Source organism: Mauremys mutica, chromosome 8 (genome assembly GCF_020497125.1).
Source record: "Mauremys mutica isolate MM-2020 ecotype Southern chromosome 8, ASM2049712v1, whole genome shotgun sequence".
Taxonomy (NCBI): domain Eukaryota; kingdom Metazoa; phylum Chordata; order Testudines; family Geoemydidae; genus Mauremys; species Mauremys mutica.
This window is the reverse complement of record NC_059079.1, coordinates 28,844,201-28,871,596: the sequence shown is the minus strand read 5'-3', so window position 1 is coordinate 28,871,596 and position 27,396 is coordinate 28,844,201. Positions and strand designations below refer to the sequence as shown.

At 41.6% G+C, this 27,396-nt stretch overlaps 1 protein-coding gene across 6 annotated transcripts in view; it reads left to right on the top strand.

The window, feature by feature from the left end:
• The window catches only part of SYDE2 (synapse defective Rho GTPase homolog 2), an 84,165-nt gene that overhangs the window by 31,915 nt on the left and 24,854 nt on the right, over positions 1 to 27,396 (top strand). For all 6 annotated transcript variants that reach the window (XM_045028701.1, XM_045028700.1, XM_045028704.1 and 3 more), the window contains 2 exons: positions 12,891 to 13,990; positions 25,651 to 25,777. In XM_045028701.1, the coding sequence (XP_044884636.1) occupies positions 12,891 to 13,990; positions 25,651 to 25,777 (1,227 nt within the window). The remainder of the gene's footprint in view (positions 1 to 12,890; positions 13,991 to 25,650; positions 25,778 to 27,396) is intronic.

Here is a 27,396-nt window from a genome sequence, read left to right as displayed (position 1 = left end):
TCAAAGTTATATCCCTTCAGATTAATTTGCGCTTTGAACGTATGTCTATAATGAAGTCTGGTAAAATTGATTATGTATTTCTTCTGTGAAGTTTACTCTGTATTGAGTTAATTAAACTATTTTAAAGCAGCTCTTTTTCTGTGTGCATTGAATAGTGATCACATTGACTGGATTAATTGATGATGAAGTGGGTCCCTGCTGTTAAGTAATTGGCTTTATTGTGGAGGAGTAGATAGTGCTTCTTTTAATCCAGTTAAGGTGTCTACAGTTATTTTCAGTCAAATTTAAAATGACAACTCATCCAGACAAAATTACCACATGAAGGGCAGCACCTCCGACTTAACTTTATTTGTATTAGGGCAGAGTCTGAATTACACAAGCAATTGCTATGCAGTAGATAAATTTCTATATCTTCATAGACTCAAATACATCAAGCAGTAACTCTTGTCAAATGCCCTGTGACTGTTTAGCAAGTCTGCTTTTACTAGCAAGGAAGATGTCTGAGCAAAGGGTACTGCTATAGGTTAAATACAAAAACAATGCTTTTATATGTGTTCCTAATAACGTCATTGGTTTTTAGTGTTAGGGTATTCTTTTTATTAATGAGATATTGTTTTTATGACTGTTTTTCAGCAGAGATACCAATTGTTTTTGAATATTTTGTTTTAATTTCTTGAAAATGCTACAGTGGTTTTGAAAACTATTCTTTAGTAAAACATAAACATTTGGATTTAATTACTTCTCAGCAGTCCTTCCAAACAGTGTACTGAATGGGCTTTTTCTTTAAATACTGTATCAATGTCTTGGGGCCTAATACTGTAGATTCTTGTTTGCTTTTAGTTCTCACTCATACAAGTAGTTCCAGAATTGGTAGGATTACTCACTTATGTACTATTCATGTGAATAAGGATTTGCAAGTTAATTTCCTTGATGCATAGTCCTGGCCATGCTTAATATTTTAACAGTTACTGAGATATAGAATTAGATACTAAATATTTGGATTTACTTATATTATATTTTCCACAAAGCAAAATTGCAAATATAAAATTCTTATAAAAGTTCTTTTAATTCTTTATGATAAAGTAATCCATTCTAAAAGTAACCTAGATTTTAAATTAGAAGTGTGAGCTGGTGCTTTGGAATCTGTAGGAAAAAAGTTTTAGTGGATGCAAATAAAGTGTTTTTTTGACATGCATTTAAGGAGAAGTACATATGATGTACAAACTGAAAAGTCCTTTTTTCTAAACAGTATATACAAATTTCAAAATATAGAATTGTATAAAAATGAACCCTAACTGTACAGCTTATTCAGTGCTGGTATAACCTGCAAAATGTTGAAAAATGACACCTCTTTATAATGGTTTGCATCACAGAATTGTGAAATGTTACTTTGGAAGATTTAGGTACAATTTTTGGTGGTGGTTTTTAATATACTAGTACATTTGAAGCTGTGGTGTTGGGTCTTGGTCTAAAAGAAATTAGAATAGCTACGTGTAAATGATGTTTCTTACTTGTAATGAGGGCCACAGATCCATGACATTGGGTCTCTGTCTATGCAGCTTTGGAGGCAGGCCAAACCTGTCTGTCATTGGAGTCACAGCTATCCTGCCACCTTTGAGAAACTGCCATATTTTTGTCGTCTGCTTCAACACCTCCCTGCTGAAGAGCAGTTTAAAAAAATGGCTTTAAATCTCCAGGTTGTCACCATCTGCCTTTGCTGGCAGAGGGGGTTCCCTTTCTCCCCATAGTCCATCCCTTCTCTTCACCCAAGCAGAGTGCAGCATGGCAGAGAAGGCTCAGACGAGACGGAAAGCCAGACACTGTGTCTACTGCACCTCACTGCTGATTGAGTGCCTGCAGGGAGATCTGTGCCTGTTCTGTGGAGACGCAGGCACCTCTCAAGCGGGTCTGTGCTCACATTGGGCCACTACAGAGATTCCTCTTATCCCTCCCTCCATTATTTCTTATCCACCCCTCAGTAAATGTATTTTTCTCCATGACGACTGAGCAGATTCAAAGCAGGCTTTTCAAGAGGCCAAGTAGTCAAGATAGTTACTGCCATAGGTGTAAGCCTGGAGGGATAAAACTATCACATGGGATCAAGGACTGTTCAAGGATCTAGTCCAGGGGTAGGCAACCTATGGCACGGGTGCCGAAGGCGGCACACAAGCTGATTTTCAGTGGCACTCACACTGCCCAGGTCCTGGCCACTGGTCCGGGGGGCTCTGCATTTTAATTTAATTTTAAATGAAGCCTCTTAAACATTTTAAAAACCTTATTTACTTTATATACAACAATAGTTTGGTTATATATTTTAGACTTATAGAAAGAGACCGTCTAAAAATGTTAAAATGTATTACTGGCACATGAAACCTTAAAGTAGAGTGAATAAATGAAGACTCGGCATAGCACTTCTGAAAGGTTGCCGACCCCGATCTAGTCCAAACAAGAGAGCAAGCACAGTATAAGCTGGCAAGAGCTCAGGGCAATCTGATACGGTCTCGAGGCTCTGCTCCCATGTCTAGGCTCTTCTCTTGTTCTGATCATGACAGGCAGAATGTCTTATTTCAACAGAAAAGGACGACGAGTTCTACAGTCCCTCAGAGAGAAGCTCACCTCCTGATGACTTGGGCAAAGGAGAGCCTGCAGTCAATTCTCTCCCTTTATGTCCAAGGGAAGATTGAAAGTTACAGCCAACTGGCTCAGCAGGCCAAAATTAGACAATCCCAAGTGGGAACTACTATTACTACTAATAAATCTACTAACTCAGTGTATTTTAGGGCCTGGTGGAGGTTTACCATTGGTACCAGAACAAGGGTCTCATCCACACATCTGCAGATTCTTGAATTTCTTCAAGACGGACTCAGGCTAGGTCATGCAGTTCAGACATTCAGAGGTCAGGTGGCTGCTTTGACTAGCATCCTTAGTGCGGCAGACAAGTAGTAGATTTCATCTTATCCAGATGTCCAGCATAGTGTGGGTGTGGTAAGTTTTTGTTTGTTTGTTTTGTTTATTTTGGAGTCGCATCTTTTCTTCCTCCTCCGGAAGTACAGAGAGTTCTTTTGTCGGCTCTTACCTGGTTCTCAGTGCCATTACAGGTCATCCATTTGAATCAATTGTGAAAGTGTCTTAACTACTTTCTAACACAGCCTTTTTGATAGCCATCTTGTTAGTTTGCAAACTGTCTGAGCTGGGACCTCTTTTCCTGGAACTTCATCGCTGCACCTTCTATAAAGAAAGTGGTACTAAGAATCAACCCTGTTTTAATGTTGGAGATTAACCCCAGGTTCCATAGAGCATAGGAAATTATCTTTCCATCCTTCCGTCCAGCTCCAATACCTTCCACAGAGAAACTGTGGCATACTTTGGATGTCTGCAGAGCTCTCAGTCTCTATATTCATTGTATCGCTTAGGTCAGAAGGACAAATGCTTTTTATGTTTTATTATCCAGTGTCAAAGGATAAGAAAGCTTCAAAATCTTCCATTTCCAAGTAGCTAAGATATTGTATGTCAGAAGCATAAAAGTGTGTGTATATAATATAATTATAATTAGGGCCCTACCAAATTCATGGCCGTAAAAAAATCTGATTTCCCCCATGAAATCTGGCTATTGTAGGAAAGACCAGATTTCACAGAGTTGGGCAGCTGCAAAGCGGCAGCTGCTGGCCAGAGCCCAGCACTGAAGGCAGCGCTGCTGCTGGAAGCAGCACAGAAGTGAATGCAGCATGGTATGGTATTGCTACCCTTACTACTTCTGCACTGCTCCTGGCGGTGGCGCTGCCTTCAGAGCTCGGTGCCTGGCCAGAAGCTGCCCAGCTCTGAAGGTGGCAGCACAGAAGTAAAGGTGGTAATACCATGACCCCCTCGCACAGTAGGCTTGCGACCCCTCCCCAACCCAGGACCGTGTTTGGGGTTGGAAACCCCACAGTTACAATACCGTGAAACTTCAGATTTAAATATCTGAAACTGAAATTTATGATTTTTAAAATTCTATGATGGTAAAATTAACCAAAATGGACTGTGAATTTGGTAGGGCCCTAAATATATTATAAAAAATTTTTTAAAAAGGTTACTCCCAGCTTCTAATAGCAGAGCTTTTTCCTCAAAGCTATGGCAGCTTCATGGGCAGAAAGACCCTCCTACAAGCAAAAGCGGAAAGCAGCCACCTGGTCATCTGTTCACACCTTCTCCAAATTCTACAAGCTGAACATGCTATCATCGTCTGATACTGCCTTCAGTACATGGGTGCTCCTCACTATAGTAGCCCAGTGGGTCAGTCACTGATTGATTTTGGGAACATCTTCGCTGCTTAAAAAAAAGGGGGATATGTGTTTATACCAAGATAGCTGACTCCGTGTAAAATCCTAGTGGGTAGGCTTGTGGGTAGTGACTGTAATACCAGGTTAGCCTGGGATGTTGTAGAAAGGTCCCAGTGCTCTTTATTGATAGGACACCATCAATCTTGATGTGCTAAGCTTCACGCACAGCTCCCTGATCATTAAGGTAGTTGAACTCTGCAAAGGAAATGGGACTGTATACTGTCATCTGTTTCTTGGGTGGTGCTAGAACAAAAGGAGAGAAGCCAAGTCAGGCAGAACAGAGGAAGTTGGACTTCAAGATCAGACGGGGCCATCGTGATCATCTAGTCTGATCTCCTGCACATTGCAGGCCACAGAACCTCACCCAACCACTCCTATAATAGACCCCTAACCTCTAGCTGAGTTACTGAAGTCCTCAAATGATGTTTTAAAGACTTCAAGTTACAGAGAATTCACCATATACACTAGTTTAAACCTGTAAGTGACTTATGAAGAAAGTGTTACACCTCCTTCCAATAAATTACAGATGGAAGAGGGATTCCTATCTCTTCTGTGTACTTGAAGCAGGTTTGTCAGAGCTTCTGAAGGTTGAGGGCCTAGTCATGTGTACGTGAGGCATCAGTTGACAGCTCAGCCTTACAGGCAGAAAAGGCAAATAGACCCAGCAGCTCGAGTTGAAGTAGCTATGATGTCCCTCTTGGATTGTGATTTGTGCTAAATAACCCTTTTTGTGACCTGGCTGTCAGAAAGAAGTAGCAACTGCTTTTGCATCTTATACTGTGAAAGGAACAACAAGAATTGGGTCTGTCAGGAGGCAGGGCGGGGTCAGAAGGGCATGCTTATAACTTATATGAGTAAAGTGACTGACCCAGATGTTCCAGACTGGTGTATCAGAGCTGGAGAAGCATGAACATATGAAAAATTGGCAGCAAACTCATCCTAGTTTTGTAGATTTTGAACATTCAAGTTTGGCTAGTGAGCTAAACTGCTATTATACATCTGTTTCTTCCTCTAGTGAAATATTGCTTAAGCTGTATGGTGCTCAGCAAAAATCATTATTGTAATGGAAGAGCAGGCAGTTCAGCCGGTTTACTTGCATTATGTGCCTCTGGAGACTCTAGTCACCACCTCTTTAATTATGGACTACTTAAAATAATTCACTCTTAATCTATTGGGGCAGTGGGGAGCTAGGATTGCTGAGTGGACGGGTTTATCACAGCCTGGTTGCTATCAGAACTTAAAGTCTCCTCTCTTTCAGGAAAGGTTTTTAACTCCTAATAAAAGCAGCAGGGGGAGATTTTTAAACCTGTAACAACCTCTTTACTCCCACAGTTTGGGTCATCAGCAGGAATTGAGCCCAGAACATTTAGCTAGATCTCATCGAAAAATGGTAGTTGTCATGGGGGGAAAATGTTAGTCCATAGGTTTAAAGAAGGAATAATTTTCCATTTATTTGAATTATTTGCATACATTTAACGCTCACTTCCTTTTTAAAAACAACAAAATAAAAATGGGATTTTGTTTTTTTCCCTTCTGTCTCCTTTTCATTTCACCAAAGTAGGCGGAAATTATAATTTCCTTATTTCTTAACCTATGTTGTTCAAATTTGGGGAAGCGCATATTCTTCATTAGAGACTGTTTATACTTCAGCTTTTTTACATCAAAACAGGTTTGGAGCTGTCTGAGCACAAAAAGACTTAATGGGCCAAATCTGCAGCTTGTGTAAGTCAGTGTAGTCCTATTAACTTCAGTGGAGCTATGCCAATTACAAGAGGAGAGGATCTGGCCCAACATTTTTGTGTGGCTTAAAAGAATACTGTGTGAGGGTTTTTCCCCCGGCTTGGATATCTTACACCAGAATTGCTTTGTATGTGGATGTTTTTGTTTTGATTTGCTTATAAACATTCCAGAGTTCATCAATGGGCTGAGAAAAAGCATGAGAAATCCAGATGTAAAGGAAAATTTGTTAGAAGCCACTGAATAAAGCTGTCTTTTTTAAAAAAAAAGAATGGTATGGTTTTAACTGTAGTGTCTGTACCACAAAGCTTTATATGAACTTAAAAAGATGTTTTCAGAATTATATGTATCATGCCTACTAAGATAAGTATTCCTGGAAAACTATAGGAAAAGGTTATACTGAACAGAAGTTTTATTTCAGTAGTAGTTTCAGGTTTTCATTGGAGTTATATACTTGGATGTTTGTTTTAAAATTGTAACAGACTGTTGCCCAGTTATCCATTCACCTTAACTCATTACTTATAAAAAATTACAATTTTTTCTGGTAAATTTTAAAGCACGTCAAACCTTTAAGACTTCTGAAAATGGAGGGAAAACTTGCATGTAAGTCAGGGCAATCAAATATTATGCCTTTAAAATAATATAACTTGTTGGCAATCAGTCTGACAGAGATTTATATAGAAAGACAAGGTGGCTGAGGTAATATCATTTATTGGACCAGCTTCTGTTGGTGAAAAAGAGAAGCTTTCAAGCTTCCAGAATCTGAAGAAAAGCTCTCTTCTCCAGGTTAAAGTGAGCTACCTTATTCCCTTAGGGCACAGTTGTGTAGATGTAATTTCATTAGGACTAACCTGAAGGACTGATGGACGCTGATTCTGAATAAAAAGCTGAGATGAAAAGTATCTGGATTTATAAAGTACTGCAATTCCCATGGGCTACTTGCCTCTTTTCAGTTATGAAAAAGGCTTTATAACTTCGTTCAATTGCATTATTGCACAAACCTAAACATTTGATTTGTTAATCAGAGTCAATAAATAATTCATTGAGGTAATCACGTACAATGCCAAGTCATTTTTGTTCAATATAGTGTCCTTCCAGGAAAACTTGCAACCAGTCTAATATAAAACTAAATCTCTGAATTGAGTTCTTCAAAAAACATCTTTTTCTCTCTCTCATTCTTATAAAGCCGACAAATAAGTGTATAAAGCTGATTTGTGTAGAAAACATAAGTAATGGCTTTCAATTTCATTATTTTAACTTGACTGTGAAGCATTTTGTTTTTTTCATGGTGATGCCTTGGTAGTCATTTAAACAGCAGGTGCCTCGTAGATATAATTTCCTCCTGCCATACTTCCTGCGGAATATTTTTCAAGTGTAACAGGCATGATCATAAGATTCTGATTGGGTGGTAGTAGGAAATTAGGATTGGGTTTATATAACAACATTCTATGATTTGTCATTCTATAGGTAACCAGAAGCAGTTTATTTCCTTAAGCAATATTACATGAAAGCCATATAGAGTGATCTGTATTGCAGAGTAAAAAGTTGTTAGATTTAGACTGTAGTAAGGTTACATTCTGCAGATCGTTAAAAGCTGTTTAGTATACTGTTCTGAAAATCACGTGCATACCTTAGCAACTTTCTGGCTTTACTGGAAAAACATGTGGCTTAATACTCATTGAAATACTGGCCTGCATAATAGTTGACTGTTAAAGTTTCACTCAGCCACATATTTCATTTTAACTGTTCAGTGCTGAATACAGCAGAATTTGGACACATAAAAGTCAGAATGTTAGATTGACTCCTCAGTTCTAATGAAACTGAGAGAAGTTTAATATGTTGGCTTGCTTTTCTAAGTCTGTGCTAGAGACATCTGACAGGAAGGGAAGATTAATGATAGCAGGCTAAAGCATGGTACTGCTTACTATAGAATGCTTCAGGCCAGCCCACCAGTGGGACTGTGCTGTGATTTGCAGTACAAGGGAAGGCTTTGTCCAGTTTTATCAAACACCACATTTCTTACTAGCTGCTTGCCAGAAAAACACAGCAGGCATGCTAGAAAAAGTTCTTTCCCTGTAAGGAAACTATTTCAATGGGACACAGCAACTGAGGAAGCAAGAAAATTCATGTATTCTGCTGGAAAACAGATCTTATGCATTATTTTTCAGAACTGGAATTTTTTTTACTATCAGGAACCTTTTTTGGGAAAAAAAAAGAAATTGTATCTGTAAAAATTATCAAAACGATTCTCAAGTTAGTCCCCAAAAGTTAGATTTTTTGTAACATCTGCAAAAACAAATTAAGAATAAGGTTTTAATAAAATAGTGAAGCTAGCCTATATGATTTCACTGTTCAAGCTGAATGAAGTGTATAAAGTAAACTAACCTTGTAAATGGTGAAAAGTAAATCACAATTCCCCTCTGCTAACCTGAAGATCAATTAATGACTGTACAGTGCTATTAATTAAAGCTAAAATCATTTTAAAAATCTAATGGTAGTAACAAAGGTGCAGACATCTTATTAAATGTGACAGTGTGACTAACTGAGTATCCTTTGTAAGCAACGCTTGCTGATTTGCAGATTCTCCCAGTCCCGTATTAGCAAAGGATTGTCATTTATGCTTTAAATTTTGTCAATGGTTATGACCAAATATGCCAACTAGAAAAGCAAGTATATTAAAGAGGTTCAGTATGCACAGAAGCTATGTAACATCTAATCTTATATGGATCAGCATGCATTTTATTACCAAGATTGATAGTTAAAACTTTCCTGTTTTTGTAGTTGTAGAAAATAGAAGTTTGGGTATTTTTTTTATTTTTTTTTAGTATTCTGACCTCTTCCTGTTGTGGTGGGCTGGGAGGAAGGTGCACTTTGTACAGTCTTTCTGGTTGCCCATAGCTAGTGATCTTTTGTGAAATGGTCTTAAATTCTCAGTGGCAACAGCTATGTTATCCAAACTGCAGAATTAATATGGTAGTAGCTGTTACCAAGGAGGAACATAAATATTACAAGGGAGAAAAAGATGACTCAAAATGAAGAGATTGTCAGCACTATGATCTCACTCCTGCTGATCAGCTTGGAATTACTGGGCCCAGTTCCCCTCTCGTGTGTGTCCTAATTTTACCCTGATGTAACTCTGTTAGCTTCAGTGGGATTACTCCTGATTGACACTGGTGAAAATGAAAAGAAAATCAGATCCACTGTCTTTTGAGACTGGTATTCCCTTGAAGGTCCTGATTTCTGTCATAGGGTAAAGAGCTTGTGTGCAAATGTGTGCACTCAGCACAGAAAATTACATGACACCTTTCTGGTATATGTTCCTCGTCAGCCTCCTTCCACTGTTAATATGATGGAAGGCTTTTATTCTTCAACAAAGTGTCAGTTGATGTGACTTGTTTAAGCCTTAGGAAACTATTTCACAGGTGAAGGTCACGTGGGAACTGGCTAACTTCCAAGCCTGTTTTGGGGGCATTGTGCCAGGAAAGAGGAAAGTGTTTTTAGCAGCTAAGAGGCAGGACAACTTGGGACTCTTGGGAGGAATGAAACCTGAGAGGCTGTAAAAATAGTAAACCCAATAATAATGGGGGATTTCAACTATCCCCGTATTGACTGGATACATGTCACCTCAGAATGGGATGCAGAGTCAGTTTCTTGACACCATAAATGACTGCATCTTGGCGCAGTTAGTCCTGGAACCCACAGGAGGAAAGGCAATTCTTGATTTTTAGTTCTAAGTGGAGCACAGGATTTGGTCCAAGAGGTGAATATAGCTGAGCCACTAGGTAATAGCAACAATAATCTAATTAAATTTAACATCCCTCGGGCGGGGCAGGGAGGACACGAAAGAAGCCCACCAAAGTAGTATTTAACTTCAGAAAGGGAACTACACAAAAATGAGGAAGCTAGTTAAACAGAAATTAAAAGGTACAGTCTCAAAAGTGAAATGCCTGCAAGCTACATGGAGACTCTTTAAAAATACCCTAATAGAGGCTCAAATTAAATGTATATTCGATATTAAAAAACATAGTCAGAGGACCAAAAAAGTGCCATCATGGCTAAACAACAAAGTAAAAGAAGCGAATAGAGGCAAAAAGGCATCCTTTAAAAATTGGAACTTAAATCCTACTGAGGAAAAGAGTATAAACTCTTGCAAGTCAAATGCAAAAGTATAATTAGGCAGGCCAAAAAAGAATTTGAAGAGCAACTAGCCAAAGACTCAGAAACTAACAGCAAAAAAATGTTTAAGTACATTAGAAGCAGGAAGTCTGCTAAACAATCAGTGAGGCCACTGGATGACCGAGGTGCTAATGGAGCCATTGTACAGAAACTAAATGAATTCTTTGCATCAATCTCCATTGCAGAGGATGAGCCATTCTTTTCAGGTGACAAATCTGAGGAACTGTCCCAGATTGAGGTGTCATTAGAGGAGGTTTTGGAACAAATTGATAAATTAAACTGTAATAAATCACCAGGACCAGATGGTATTCATCCAAGATTTCTGAAGGAACTCAAATATGAAATTGTAGAACTAACTGTGGAATGTAACTTATCATTTAAATCAGCTTGTATACCAGATAACTGGAGGATAGCTAATGTGATAGCAATTTTTAAAAAAAGCTCCAGAGGTGATCCTGGCAATTTCAGGCCAGTAAGCCTAATTTCAGTGCAAGGCAAATTGGTTGAAACTGTAGTAAAAAAACAATTATCAGACACATAGGTGAACATCATTTTCTGGGGAAGAGTCAACATGGCTTTTGTAAAGGAAAATTATGCCTCACCAATCTTAGAATTTTTGAGGGTGTCAACTAACTTGTAGACGAGTGATCCAGTGGATATAGTGTACTAGGACTTTCAGACAGCCTTTGACATGGCCCCTCACCAAAGGCTGTTAACCAAAGTAAGCAGTCATGGGATAAGAGGGAAGGTTCTCTCCTGGATCAGTAACTGGTTAACAGATAGGAAACAAAGGGTAGAAATAAATGGTCAGTTTTCAGAATGGAGAGAGGTAAATAGTGGTGTCCCCCAGGGATTGGTACTGGGACGAATGCTATTCAGTATATTTATAAAGGATCTGGAAAAGGGAGTAAACAGTGAGGTGGCAAAATTTGCAGATGATACAAAATTACTCCAGATAGTTAAGTCCAAAGCTGACTGTCAAGAGTTACAAAGAGATCTCACAAAATTGGGTGACTAAGCAACAAAATGGCAGATGAAATTCAATGTTGATAAATGCTAAGTAATGCACCTACTGAAAAACATAATCCCAACTATACATACAAAATGATGGGGTCTAAATTAGCTGTTACCACTCAAGAAAGAGATCTTGGAGTCATTGTGGATAGTTCTCTGAAAACATAAACTCAATGTGCAGCAGCAGTCAAAAAAGCTAACAATGTTGGGAACCATTAGGGAAGGGAGAAATATGACAGAAAATATCATAATGCCTCTATATAAATCCATGCTATGTCCACATGTTGAATACTGAGTGCAGATCTGGGTGCCCAATCTGAATAAAGATATTGGAATTGGAAAAGGGCAACAAAAATGATTAGGGGTATGGAACAGCTTCTGTAGGAGGAAAGATTAAGAAGACTGGGACATTTCAGCTTGGATAATGGGTGACTGAGAGGATATGATAGAGATCTATAAAATCTTGACTGGTGTTGAGAAAGTGAATAAGGAAATATGATTTATGCCTTCACATAATGCAAGAACGAGGGGTCACCCAATTAAATTAATATGCAGCAGATTTAAAACAAACAAAAGAGGAAGCACTACTTTACACAATGCACAGTCAATCTGTGGCTCTCTTTGCCAGGGATGTTGTGAAGGCCAGAACTATAACAGGATTCAAAAAAGAACTAGATAAGTTCATGGAGGATAGGTCCATCAATGGCTGTTAGCCCAGTTGCTCAGGAATGCAACACCATGGTCTGAGCCCCTAGCCTCTCGTTGCCAGAAGTTGGGAGTGGATGACGGGATGGATCGCTCGGTCACCTTTTATCCTAATTCCCTCTGGGGCACCTGGCACTGGCCATTGTTGGAAGACATGATACTGGGCTAAATGGACTGTTGGTCTGACCCAGTATGGCTGTTCTTATGTGCATTCAATCTCCTCCTTGTCATTGCAGAGTGAGGGGGACAGGGTAGCTGCCAAGAGAAAGGTGTATTTAAGGCCATTTGACTGTAGTGGAATAGTGTTCTGATACTCACAGAGAGGGAGGGGGAGACAGTGGAACAGGGTTCTCAGCTGCAGTGACAGAGTCAGGGCTCTTATGAAAATAAGAAGAAAGATGAGTGCACTGAAGAGAATTCCTCTGTAGTACTTCATTGCAGAGCACTGCAGGCTGTATGCTCTCCTGAGTAGTCTAAGGGAAGTGACAGTACTCAGAGGAGAGAGTATCTGTAGTGTTCCACAGTCTTCCCATCTAAACTCATGGCTACCTGGCATCTGTGCCCTGTTGAAGCAGTCAAGTCAGCTTGTGTGAGGACACATTATACAAACAAATGGAGTACAACACAGGTAGGTGGGATGAGTGAATTGTTCATATGTTGTTTGCACCAATTCTGTTTTGTTAGGCAAAGCCTCAATAGAATGGGAAGAATCAAGCTTCTGACTGTCCTCTGCCAACTTTTGGCTGAAAAAGTCAGCAAAGTGCAGAAATACTTAGTTTGTCTAAGCAATGCACAATATTTGTCTAAGTAGATCCCATATTTATTGAGTATTGACTAACTTCTTCCATAGTTCACAATTTTTTGTTGCTGCTGACTGCTGTTAATGGGCAACTTTAAAAAATGCATTCCTATTTTGTCTTTGTTTTTTTTCTTTTAAAGGATCTGGAATCGTACCTGCAAACAAGGCTGAGGCAGGAGCAACAGAAATTTCTCCTCCAAGTCCTAATCCTTTGAAAAAAGGAGGATCGATTAATTGGCCTTTCCCTGATAAAATAAAATCTCCTAGAACTGTGAGAAAACTTTCAATGAAAATGAAAAAATTGCCAGAACTCAGCAGGAAGCTGAGCATCAAAGGAACCTCAAGCTCTAATAGTTCAGATAATCCTTCTTCCCTGCTGAAAGGTGACTGTCAGGATACAAGCCATGCCACATCTTTGCCATCTTCTGGAAACGCAACAGCAGCTGCTAGCAGGAATGTTATAAGTCGCTACCATCTTGATAGTAGTGTATCGTCACAACACGGCTACAAAAAGAAAAGCAGTGGGAGTTCCAAATCCTCCAGTAAAGGTGGTTATCTCAGTGATGGAGACTCTCCTGAACTTATAGCAAAATCGGGTAAACATGGTTCTGTAAGCAGGTTTGGGAAAGGAAAAGAGACACTTCCAAGTAACAACAATAAAACTGAAATAGACATTGATGCTTTTAGACATTACAGCTTTTCTGATCAACCCAAATGTTCCCAATACATATCTGGACTCATGAGTGTTCACTTCTATGGTGCTGAAGATTTGAAACCACCACGGATGGACTCGAAAGATGTCTTTTGTGCAATTCAGGTAGATTCAGTAAACAAAGCAAGAACAGCCTTGCTTACATGCAGGACGACTTTTTTAGATATGGACCACACTTTCAACATAGAAATTGAAAATGCCCAGCACTTAAAACTAGTGGTCTTCAGCTGGGAGCCTACCCCACGGAAAAATCGTGTTTGCTGTTACGGAACAGTGGTTCTCCCCACTCTTTTTCGAGTGACAAAAACGCATCAGCTGGCTGTCAAACTGGAGCCCAGAGGACTTATTTATGTCAAACTGACTCTCATAGAACAGTGGGAGAATTCTCTTGATGGTCTAGTTGCAGATCGAGAGCCAGTGATATTTGGAGTAGATGCTCGAAAAGTTGTTGAGAAGGAAAATGTGGGCTTGATGGTACCGCTTCTGATGCAGAAATGTATTGTGGAGATTGAAAAGAGAGGCTGCCAGGTACTGTAAACTCTTTAAAAAATTATCCTATATCATGTGGCTGAATTTTCTTTTGCACTGTTATAGACTCATAGACTTTAAGGTCAGAAGGGACCATTATGATCATCTAGTCTGACCTCCTGCACAATGCAGGCCATAGAATCCCACCCATCCACTTCTATAACAAACCCCTAGCCTATGTCTGAGTTATCGAAGTCCCCAAATTGCGGTTTGAAGACCTCAAGCTGCAGAGAATCCTCCAGAAAGTGCCCCGTGCCCCATGGTGCAGAGGAAGGCGAAAAACCTCCAGGGCCTCTGCCAATCTGCCCTGGAGGAAAATTCCTTCCCGACCCCAAATATGGCGATCAGTTAAACCCTGAGCATGTAGGCAAGACTCACCAGGCAGCACCCAGGAAAGAATTCTCTGTAGTAACTCAGATCCCACCCCATCTTACATCCCATCACAGACCACTGGGCATACTTACCTGCTGATAATCAAAGATCAGTTGCCAAATTAATTGCCACAATTAGGCTATCCCATCATACCATCCCCTCCATAAATGTATCAAGCTTAGTCTTAAAGCCAGATATGTCTTTTGCCCCCACTACTCCCCTTGGAAGGCTGTTCCAGAACTTCACTCCTCTAATGGTTAGAAACCTTCATCTAATTTCAAGTCTAAACTTCCTAGTGTCCAGTTTATATCCATTTGTTCTTGTGTCCACATTGTTACTAAGCTTAAATAATTCCTCTCCCTCCCTAATATTAATCCCTCTGATATATTTATAAAGAGCAATCATATCCCCCCTCAACCTTCTGTTGGTTAGGCTAAACAAGCCAAGCTCTTTCAGTCTCCTTTCATAAGACAGGTTTTCCATTCCTCGGATCATCCTAGTAGCCCGTCTCTGAACCTGTTCCAGTTTGAATTCATCCTTCTTAAACATGGGAGACCAGAACTGCACACAGTATTCCAGATGAGGTCTCACCAGTGCCATGTATAACGGTACTAACACCTCCTTATCTTTGCTGGAAATACCTCGCCTGATGCATCCTAAAACCGCATTAGCTTTTTTTACGGCCATATCACATTGGCAGCTCATAGTCATCCTGTGATCAACCAATACTCCGAGGTCCTTCTCCTCCTCTGTTACTTCCAACTGATGCGTCCCCAATTTATAACTAAAATTATTGTTATTAATCCCTAAATGCATGACTTTGCAGTTTTCACTATTAAATTTCATTTTATTACTATTACTCCAGTTTACAAGGACATCCAGATCTTCCTGTATGATATCCCGGTCCTTCTCTGTGTTAGCAATACCTCCCAGCTTTGTGTCATCCGCAAACTTTATTAGCACATTCCCGCTTTTTGTGCCAAGGTCAGTAATAAAAAGGTTAAATAAAATTGGTCCCAAAACTGATCCCTGAGGAACTCCACTAGTAACCTCCTTCCATCCTGACAGTTCACCTTTCAGTATGACCCGTTGTAGTTTCCCCTTTAACCAGTTCCTTATCCACCTTTCAATTTTCATATTTATCCCCATCTTTTCCAATTTAACTAATAATTCCCCATGTGGAACCGTGTCAAATGCCTTACTGAAATCGAGGTAAATTAGATCCACTGCATTTCCTTTGTCTAAAAAATCTGTTACTTTCTCAAAGAAGGAGATCAGGTTGGTTTGGCACGATCTACCTTTTGTGAAACCATGTTGTATTTTGTCCCAATTACCATTGACCTCAATGTGCTTAACTACCCTCTCCTTCAAAATTTTTTCCAAGACCTTACATACTACAGATGTCAAACTAACAGGCCTATAGTTACTCGGATCACTTTTTTTTTCCTTTCTTAAAAATAGGAACTATGTTAGCAGTTCTCCAGTCGTACGGTACAACCCCTGAGTTTACCAATTCATTAAAAATTCTTGCTAATGGGCTTGCAATTTCATGTGCCAGTTCCTTTAATATTCTTGGATGAAGATTATCTGGGCACTCCGATTTAGTCCCATTAAGCTGTTCGAGTTTGGCTTCCACCTCGGATGTGGTAACATCTACCTTCATATCCTCATTCCCAATTGTCATCCTTCCATTATCCCTAAGCTCCTCATTAGCCTTATTAAAGACCGAGGCAAAGTATTTATTTAGATATTGGGCCATGCCTAGATTATCTTTAACCTCCACTCCATCCTCAGTGTTTAGCGGTCCCACTTCTTCTTTCTTTGTTTTCTTCTTATTTATATGGCTATAGAACCTTTTACTATTGGTTTTAATTCCCTTTGCAAGGTCCAACTCTACATGGCTTTTAGCCTTTCTCACTTCATCCCTACATGTTCTGACCTCAATAAGGTAGCTTTCCTTGCTAATCCCGCCCATCTTCCACTCCCTGTAGGCTTTCTTCTTTTTCTTAATCACCTCTCTGAGATGCTTGCTCATCCAGCTTGGTCTACAACTCCTGCCTATGATTTTTTTCCCCTTTCTTGGGATGCAGGCTTCTGATAGTTTCTGCAACTTTGACTTGAAGTAATTCCAGGCCTCCTCTGCTTTTAGATCCACAAGTTCTTCAGTCCAATCCACTTGCCTAACTAATTTCCTTAATTCTTTAAAGTTAGCCCTTTTTAAATCAAAAACCCTAGTCCCAGATGTATTTTTGTTTATCCTTCCATCTAGTTTGAACTGAATTAACTCATGATCACTCGAACCAAGGTTGTCTCCTACAACCATTTCTTCTATGAGGTCCTCACTACTCACCAAAACCAAATCTAAAATGGCATCCCCCCTTGTTGGCTCTTCAACTACTTGATGAAGAAATCCATCAGCTATCACATCCAGAAAAATCTGAGCCCTATTACTACTACTAGCACTTGTCCTCCAGTCTATATCTGGGAAGTTAAAGTCTCCCATGATCACACAATTCCCATTAGTGTTTACTTCATTTAAAAACATTAAAGAGGTCTCTATCCATCTCCAAATCAGACCCCGGTGGTCTGTAGCACACCCCAAGCACTATCTCAAGGGAGGCTCTAGTAGCTTTCTTTCCCAGTGTGATTTTTGCCCAGACAGACTCTGTCTTATCCATTCCATCCCTTCTTATTTCTTTACAGTTAACCTCATCATTGACATACAATGCTGCTACACCACCTTTCTGTCTTTCCTAAACAGCACATAGCCTTCAATACCTGTACTCCAGTCATGACTACTATTCCACCATGTTTCTGTTATCCCTATAATATCCAGTTTCACATCCTGCACCAGTAGCTCTAGTTCCTCCATTTTGTTTCCTAGGCTCCTCGCATTAGTGTACAGACAGCTTAATTTTTGCCGTTTGGCTTCACTGACATATGTTTAGAATTTGAGCAGCGAGCAAGGCAGTACAGTAAGTATGTTTCCCACAGTGTCTTTTTTTTTTCTCTTCGCTTCTCCTCTTATTTGGTCTCATCACTTTATTGCTGTCAGTGTGCAAATTTCTCCCCTTGCTCATTGTAACATGGTGAGGAACAGGAAGGCTGGGTGAACCCAGCATTTTCAGCTTCTTCAGACCCAGTGGTGTGTTAGGACAATGGGAACATAAATAAAACTGTAGATCATGGCACTTGGAGTAACTCCTCAGTTAAGGCAGCGTTGGAGTTAGGACTCACCACTTCCTGACTTCCAACCAATGGCTCATTCCGTAAGACCATTTCTACTGCGTACATGTTGAAAAGATATAATGTAAAATTCCCAAACACCCACAATTCAGGCATTGTGCCATCTAAAATAAAGTTATGTGCTATCATCTTGGCAAAACTTCCGTTTAGCAAATGCATTCACAAGGCAAAATGTGAAGGATCAACTCTGATTTGTCCCTTAGCCTTTCCTTTATTATGCTGCTATGCATAACACGTCTTCCTTTAAGCACAAGCTACTGCTTGGGAAGCCCTCAAACAGACTAAAAAACTCCTCAGGCCTAGTCTGATCTATCCCTCTAGCAGCTGGACAAAAAGGAGATAAAACTCTTATTGTCTTCCTCCACACACACACCCTTCCTTCCTTTTTCTTTCTTTCTCACTTTTTTCTTCCTGCCTTCACGGGAGGACCCCAAAATTGTAAGATAAACTCTGCAATCTAGTAGTGTCAAGCAGTGTCTTTTGTTCATCTTGTATAGTTTATGATTAAGTCTAGTGGTTGTAAAATATGTGTTAAAAGGAGCATCATATCTTCATCTTCCAGTAACACTTCCAATTCATAGAATGTCAGGGTTGGAAGGGACCTCAGGAGGGCATCTAGTCCAACCCCCTGCTCAAAGCAGGACCAATCCCCAGACAGATCTTTACCCCAGTTCCCTAAATGGCCCCCTCAAGGATTGAACTCTCAATCCTGGGTTTAAAATTTCTAACGTAAGGAAGGTGCACAGTTCTTATGGCAGACTGCTCCTCTGGCCAATTTAATTGAAGTTGGCAGAACAACTTTCACATATTTCAGAGTATCCGAAGAAGTGAGCTGTAGCCCACGAAAGCTTATGCTCAAATAAATTTGTTAGTCTCTAAGGTGCCACAAGTACTCCTAACTTTCACAAAGTGCTCCATAACATGTGTGAGGCCTGGGAGCGTCTGACACACACTTTCATTCAAGGTGTGCATTTCTGTTTGATGAACCCCGCAGTGCAGAAGTAGTCACAACCCCTGGTTTGTTACATTTTAAAATTTGTGCCGTTTTTGGTGAATGGTTCTGGGCCAAATGGTTTCACCACTCCCATTTTTTACTTTGATCATGAGACTCCGATTTTACCACAGCACTTGTTTGCTAGCACCTAGTCATGCAGATGATATCAGGTAATTGAGACATTACTGATCATTGAACAATTGGGGTCTGAATTGTCTTCAGGTGCCTGGTGCTTCTAAGCATGAAAAGTAATTTTTCAACCTGCACAAACAAGACTGAGAACATTAAATGTACAGTGCATGTTAATTTCACATTTGACTATCTATACATGAAACTTCTTGGATTTCTCACTGAACTACACAGAATGTGAGTTTGTGTTTCTGCTAATGTCACTGGTGTCTGAATGATTTAACAAGCTGTGATAGTAAAACCTTATGGCTAATAGTTGAGTGTTTGTCTAATACCTGCATATACATTGATAATTTCTGCTTTCAGTTATATGGATGTAACATCCATTGCCTTCATTTCTTAACTCTTCATTTACTTTAGTGGGCTTTGGATTCTGATAACTTATTTTACCATCAGCATATGGTCAAACAAATGCCCCTTTTTATAAGCCATCATATATAATATAGGACTCCTGGGTTCTAGTCTCTGTTGTGCTCATGACTCACTCTGTAGCCTTAGACAAACTAGTCAGTTTACCAGTCAGTAAAAGAGGGATCAAAATAACTCTCTCTCTTAGGCCTGGTCTACACTAGGACTTTAATTCGAATTTAGCAGCATTAATTCGAATTAACCGTGCACCCGTCCACACCAGGAAGCCATTTAATTCGACCTAGAGGGCTCTTTAGTTCGAATTCGGTACTCCACCCCGACGAGGGGAGTAGCGCTAAATTCGACATGGCTATGTCGAATTAGGCTAGGTGTGGATGCAAATCGAACTTAGTAGCTCCGGGAGCTATCCCGCAGTGCACCACTGTGTTGACGCTCTGGACAGCAGTCCGAGCTCAGATGTTCTGATCAGCCATACAGGAAAAGCCCCGGAAAATTTGAATTCCTTTTCCTGTCTGGCCAGTTTGAATCTCAATTCCTGATTGGACATCGGGGCGAGCTCAGCAGCACTGGCAGCGATGCAGAGCTCTCCAGCAGAGGAGTCCATGCAATCTCAGAGTAGAAAGAGGGCCCCAGCATGGACTGACCGGGAAGTCTTGGATCTGATCGCTGTGTGGGGCGATGAGTCTGTGCTTTCGGAGCTGCGCTCCAAAAAACGGAATGCAAAGACCTACGAGAAGGTCTCCAAAGCCATGGCACTCAGAGGATACAGCCGGGATGCAACGCAGTGCCGCATGAAAATCAAGGACCTGAGACAAGGCTACCAAAAAATCAAAGCGGCAAACGGACGCTCCGGAGCCCAGCCCCAGACATGCCGCTTCTACGAGGCACTGCATGCCATTCTCGGTGGGTATGCCACCACTGCCCCACCAGTGACCGTGGACTCTGAGGATGGGATAGTGTCGACGGGCAGTTCCTTGGCGATGTTCGCCGATGGGGAAGATGAGGAAGGGTTTGTGGAGGACGAGGCAGGCGACAGCGGTTACAATACTGCTTTCCCCGACAGCCAGGATCTCTTCATCACCCTCACAGAGATCCCCTACCAACCCTCCCCGGCCGTTAACCCGGACTCCGAATCAGGGGAAGGATTAGTCGGTAAGTGCTATAAACATGTAAACATTTATTTTTTAACAAAACAGGAATAAAAACTATATAAAAAGAAGGTCAATGCATATAGGGATCGAACAGAAATCCTCTTGGGACAGTTCCACTAAGCTCTCGGAGAGGTACTCGAAAAGCCTCCGCAGGAGGTTCCTGGGGAGAGGTGCCTTATTGGGTGCTCCGTGGAAGCACACTCTTCCGCGCCAGGCCATCCTGAGGTATAGTGGGAGCATTGCCTCGACCAGCATGGCAGCATAGGGCCCTGGTCTGTGCAGGGATTCACGCAGCATGCGCTCTCTGTTTCTCCTGGAGACCCGCCTCAGGGTGATCTCGCTCGGCGACTGCTGCATCTAATTAGGGGAATTACTTTAATGTTACTATTGTGAATGCTTGACTTTTCCTTTGCATAACAATGACCGTCATTTAACAGCCACGTGTTGGAGGCTGCAGAGGAAAAGCATACAGGGATCTTTCCCGGGGACAGCCGCGAGGGGCTGGAACAGGGTCAGACTTTATGCTTTCCAGATTGACTGCAGCAGGAGGGCACTGCTATCCATTAACTGTTAAGCAGCCTAAAGTTTACGGCTTACCAGGCCTGGCTGCTACACGGATTCTACTGTCCTGCCCCGCTTGTCCGATCTCCAGTGCAAGACCCCAGGCAATGAAAGCGAATGCCGAAAATTCGAACTTGTCCTGAGAGCACATGAGATTAGGTGCCCTGTATGGTCTTGTTCACAGAAACTGAGTAGACTGTGTTCAGTGTTCGCAAACATGTATCTTTGCAAGGAAATCACTTCCTTTTTCACATCACACAGCTGCGGCTCTTTCCCGAACTGCCCCGGCATCCCCCTCACAGAGGCTGGCGCAGATTAGGCGGCGAAAGAAAAAGACTCGGGACGAGATGTTCGCTGAACTGATGGCCTGCTCCAGAGCCGAGGCGGCCCAGCAGAGCCAGTGGAGGGAGACCCTCTCTCAGCAGCAGCGCTCACACAGCGAACGGGAGGACAGGTGGCGGCAGGAAGACCAGCAGGCGACTCAAACGCTGCTTGGACTAATGAGGGAGCAAACGGACACGCTCCGGCGCCTTGTGGATGTTCTGCAGGACCGCAGGCAGGAGCAGAGAGCCCCCCTGAACTGTATCTGCAACCGCCCTCCCCCGCCACAAAGTCCTGTCCCCCCCTCACCCAAAATCACAAGAAGGAGGGGCGCTAGGGGCCGTGAAAACTGTCACTCCACCCCAGCAGAGCGCTCATGTACCAAACAGCTCTCATTCCCTAAAGTATGAGAATTGCTTGCCTTCCTGGCTCACCCGATCCCAAATCCCAGTTTCATCCCACAACTGTGTATTTGAGTATTAAAAATAGTTTGCTGTTCATTACTGTTTCCGTCATGTTTCTTTGCAGAAGACTTTGTGTGAAGGGGGGGGAGGGGTTTGTTAATTGCATAGGACAGCCACCATTACCAGGGTACAGACATGGGGGCAGGATCAACAGCAGGTCACACACAGAGTGCAGTCACTAGGCACCCGGGTCACTCTGCGAGGTGTCTGCTGCCCCAGGTCAGTCTGGGAGGTGTATGTTGCCCCAGGGTCCGAGCGCCTGGCATTCACAAATGGCAAGGCATGCTGCCCTTACCATGCCCTTCCACCCTAGCCATGAACCTCTCCAATGCCCTGAGCCCCAGCCAGAGCCATCATCCCCCCACACCTACTCACCCTTCCCACACACCCCTCACCCCTTCCTGCAAACCCACCCCTTCCTGCACACCCTCCGGTAACCGCCCTCCCCCCAGAGACCGCTGTAGGAGCAGGAGCCTGTCAGTCCTCGAGTGTAGAAGCGGTCTGTACATCACTGCACACCGTACCCACCACAGTCTGTGTCCCTGTTGGAACCCTTGAACGAGAATTCGTTAGTAAAGAAAACTTTGTTAATTAACAATGTTCCAATAACTTTATTTTTAAAGTCTGTTGGAAGGGGGGAAACCTGGTGAACGGGGTATGTAACCGCTGAAAAAAGTCAATAGTAACTGAAACAGGGGCAGGTTCAGCTTCTCTGTAAAGAGACTGGACAGTCATAGGTTACCCTGCTCTCCGAGGAACCTAGCTTTCAAAGCCTCCCGGATGCACTGCGCTTCCCGCTGGGCTCTTCTAATCGCACGGGTGTCTGGCTGAGCGTAATCAGCAGCCAGGCGATTTGCCTCAACCTCCCATCCCGCCATAAAGGTCTCCCCCTTGCTCTCACAGAGATTGTGGAGTACACAGCAAGCTGCAATAACAATGGGGATATTGGTTTCGCTGAGATCCGAGCGAGTCAGTAAGCTCCTCCATCTCCCCTTGAGACGTCCGAAAGCACACTCCACCACCATTCTGCACTTGCTCAGCCGGTAGTTGAAGAGCTCCTTGTCACTGTCCAGGGCGCCTGTATAGGGCTTCATGAGCCAGGGCATTAGCAGGTAGGCTGGGTCCCCGAGGATCACTGTAGGCATCTCCACATCCCCAACACTTACTTTGTGGTCCGGGAAGAAACTACCTTCCTGCAGGCGTCTAAACAGACCAGAGTTCCTGAACACACGCGCGTCATGAACCTTGCCCGGCCACCCGACGTAGATGTTGGTAAAACTTCCCCTACGGTCCACCAGTGCTTGCAGCACCATTGAAAAGTAGCCCTTTCGGTTAATATACTGGCTGGCCTGGTGGGCCGGTCCCAGGATAGGGATGTGAGTGCCATCTATAGCCCCACCGCAGTTTGGGAATCCCATTGCGGCGAAGCCATCTATGATGACCTGGACGTTTCCCAGGGTCACTACCTTTGAGAGCAGTAGGTCAACGATTGCGTGGGCTACTTGCATCACAGCAACCCCCACGGTAGATTTGCCCACGCCAATGTGGTTCGCTACTGACCAGTAGCTGTCTGGCGTGGCAAGTTTCCAGAGGGCTATGGCCACTCGCTTCTGCACAGTCAGGGCTGCTCGCATCCGGGTGTCCTGGCGCTTCAGGGCAGGGGCCAGCAAGTCACACAGTTCAAGGAAAGTGCCCTTACGCATCCTGAAGTTTCGCAGCCACTGTGATTCATCCCAGACCTGCAGCACTATGCGGTCCCACCAGTCCGTGCTTGTTTCCCGGGCCCAGAATCGCCGTCCCATAGCATGAACGTGACCCATTGCCACCATGATCTCCGCGGCGCGGGATCCCGTGCTTTGTGAGAGGTCTGTGCCACTCTGACACTTCATGTCCTCACCGCGCTGCCGGAGCCTCCTCACCCGATTTCTCAGCAGCTGACTGTGGAAGAGGTGTTCGATAAGGTGCGAGGAGTTGACAACGGCCATGTGCAGCGATGATCGCAGCGGGCTCCATGCTCGCAGTGCTGTGGCGTCCGCGCTGTCACTGACCAGAAAAGTGCGCGAACAGAGTTCCCGCCGGCGCTTTCAGGGAGAGAGGGCGGGAGTGACGGTTGAATGACGACAGTTACCCAAAACCACCCTCGACGCATTTTTCCCCCAGCAGGCATTGGGGGCTCTATCCAGCATTCCAATGGGAAGCGGGGACTGCGGGAACTGTGGGATAGCTGCCCAGAATGCACCGCTTCCAATGTCGACGCTTGCCCCGTTAGTGTGGACTCACAAAGTCGAATTAGTGTCCTTAGTGTGGATACACAAATTCGAATTCATCAGGTCGAATCCACAAATTCGACCTAAGTTAAATCGAACTACTCTTGTAGTGTAGACATACCCTTAGAGGTGATTTTAGGTTTAGTTCTTTAACGTTTGAGAAGTGTAGGGAGAATGAGTGTTACCAAAATACAAAGTTGTTTTTAAAATAATAACTATATCAAGTTAGAGCGTGTAGAAATATATGCGCCAAACACTCTTCGATGCATGATAATCGTGTATAGATACCGTTCCTATGTACCTGCATGTGTTAGATTACTTTAGGAAATATAACCTCCTGCTTTGTATAAAAGTGTTCATGTATCTTGAAACAATGTATATGTTGGTATAATATTTTAACACTTCTCAAATTTGTTTCTTGGTTACCTGATGCTAGAGTACATCTGTTGTCTCTTGATACCCCGCGGATATATCATCAAATATAATTAAATATTGGTAATGATATAGTTACTTGCTGTGAAAGCAAGTGTGTCAATACTAAATTACTCACTTAACAAAATAAAATTGAAATAATTTCTTTGTAAATTGATTTACAACATCCTTGTTTCTTAATGTGCATAATCTGTGGCCAGGTGTCATAGGTACGAAGCTTGTTTACTGAAGGGCCTATTAATCATCAATAGACTAATATCTGTAGAATTATCTTACAAAGTCCAAGACAAATTTTTCTAATCCAAATGATTTTCTGCTTAAACTCAAATGAGTTAACGTATTACAAATTAAACAATTACACTAGCACAAAAGCGGTGAGCTGAACAAGCAGAGTAGCAAGAGGGTCGCAGTTTCACCTGCACAACTTTGCGTTATTCATTGAGATTACACCCACTCATCAGTGGTTATAAAGAGTAAATGTGATCAGAGTTCTAGTTTGTGTATCACAACAGAAGAAAATGAGTGTGGAAGTTGTTTTTTTAAAGAAGCCACTAGACAGTGAGCAGCAAAGAGCACTTAGATTAATTTGAAGACTTTATAATTTTTTTCCATTTTGTATAACAGCTTATTGTTCTAGTGCTCCTTTACAAATGATTATAAAAAAATCATTGAAGGTGGTTAAGACATTATTCCTATTCCTTGTCAATAAAAAGGGTTTGTGTGTGGGTGTGTAAAAATGAATAGTCTTTGGGGGAGGGAGTTGTTTGCTTTACACTAATATTTAACACTAAGTCCTGCAACTTTTTATCAGATAGAGTTTATTAAAACATTTATTCTTAAACAGAACATTGCTAGCATCTGCTATGGGTACATGGAAGCCTTTTTGTGCTCTTCCTGAGTGACTCAATGATAAACCAATAGCTTAATAAAAATCACTTTCTGTCAAAGATATAATGGTTCAATATGTGTGGCTGTGGATATTAACTGCATCCATAGAAACAAACTGATAAGAGATTGAGTTTCAGTATTGTCGAGAACATTATTATTTGTTTACTATTATAACCCAGACTGTGGACATTGTACAGTAGTGATAACATGTTGCTGTTTGATGTTGCAAGATTTTGCCATATGCTTTTTTTTTTTTTTACTTAAGTTTTTGGGTGCGAGCATTTTTTCATCCTTAATGGAAGACATTGTAAAAATCTCATTCTTTTCATGCCAGTTATCTGAGTAGTGCTACTTAGTGCTCTGTAATGGGTAATATGTCACAGTGTGGCCATGATTTCACTTCTAGGTTGTAGGCCTGTACCGATTATGTGGTTCAGCAGCGGTCAAGAAAGAGCTTCGAGAGGCGTTTGAGAGGGATAGCAAGGCTGTTACTCTCTGTGAAAACCAATACCCAGATATTAATGTGATAACAGGTAATGCACTTACTTTTGTTTTTCATATATAACCATGAAAAATCCCTATCTAAATATAAAAAATTGTGCTTTAAAATGGCTCATCGGAGAGTAACACAGACAATCCATTAGCTACACTTCATTTTGCTGAACAAGAAAGGGAAGATGAATCCTAACTTTTGTCATGTTAAAATGAGATGTGCCAGTGATAGAGAAACAGTGTAATGAGTTGTGGATAGAGGTTTGAAGAGAATGGAGGTCTCCGTGGTGTGCCAAACCTTTAAAACTATTTATTCTTTGTATTGTGATAGCTCCTAGGCGACCTAGTCATGACCAATACCCCCATTGGGCTAGATGCTGTTCAAACACAGAACAAAAACTCAGTCCCTGCTCCAAATATCCTACAATCTTAAGAGAAGAGACAGCATGTGGATATAGCCACACGGGAGAGTACAAAGAAACTTGTCTTATTTATGAGCTTAGGCCTCAGTCCTTGTGCTAATTTTACAAATAATTCCATTGGCTTCAATGGGATTACTCACAATACAGAAAGTTAAGCATGTCCATAAGGCCTTGTAGAATTGGGTCCTTAGAGCCAGATCCTACGCCCATTTAAGCCAATAGCAAAACTTCCATTGACTTAGGTGGGAGCTAGATTAGTGAATAGTGCATAGAAATTCAAGGTGTGCAGTGGGAAATAATTAGCCTTTTTTTTTGTTGTTGATCATTTATAGAAAATTAATTTGGGGCTCATTTTATCTAAAGTCTTATCTGTCTGTGTAGTTCATATTCCTGTCACTCAGTGGGATTACTGGTAAGGGTTTGGAGAATTGAGACAATTTTTATGATGTCTTAGTTTGGATAGCCTTCTGGAAATAAACCAAAATGTTTTGTGGTATATACTCTGCATTTCACCTGTAACATTTAGTAGTAGGAATCTTTGGCTTTTTTAAAAGTGGAATAATTTTATGACTAACCTTAGTTTACATAACAAATATTAGTAATCTATTTTCAGGCTTCATGGTATAAATTGATTGCCTGCAGAAATTGGAATGGAGTCTTTCCTTCATATACATTCAGAGCTTGAAAATTTACTCAGCATGTGATAGCCCCGGTGCAAATTTTGCTGTGCTACAACACCCTCTGTCACTTGTAAAGAAATAACAATTGTGTTGTTTAATTGTTTTGTACTTTAATTTCCAACAGTCAATTTTCTATTTTATGCATATTTAAAAAAAGTAACTTACTACTAAGGATGGGTGAATAGAAGAAACTTTATCAGCAGATTTTATGCAATTAATTTTATGGTGTTTGCTAAATAATATCTTTGCAGAATAGAATTTGACCAACTCTATTTACTGTAGTTACCTTGGCTAGTTTCATTGTTGGTTTTTGCCTTCTCCAGCAGTGCCAGTTACTTGGCTACTCCCAGAGGCAAGATACTGGATTTAATTATATATTCTTTATTTTGAAAGGTTGCACAATGAACACTCATCAGGCTTTTTAAAAATATTCTTTGATTTAACTTCTTTTAATAAATTCACAAGAAAAACGTGATGATAGTTCTTAGGACCAGCTTCTTTCAGGACTTTGTTATGGTCCTCTGTTGCTCTTGATCATTGTAAACAAGCACTGGAAAT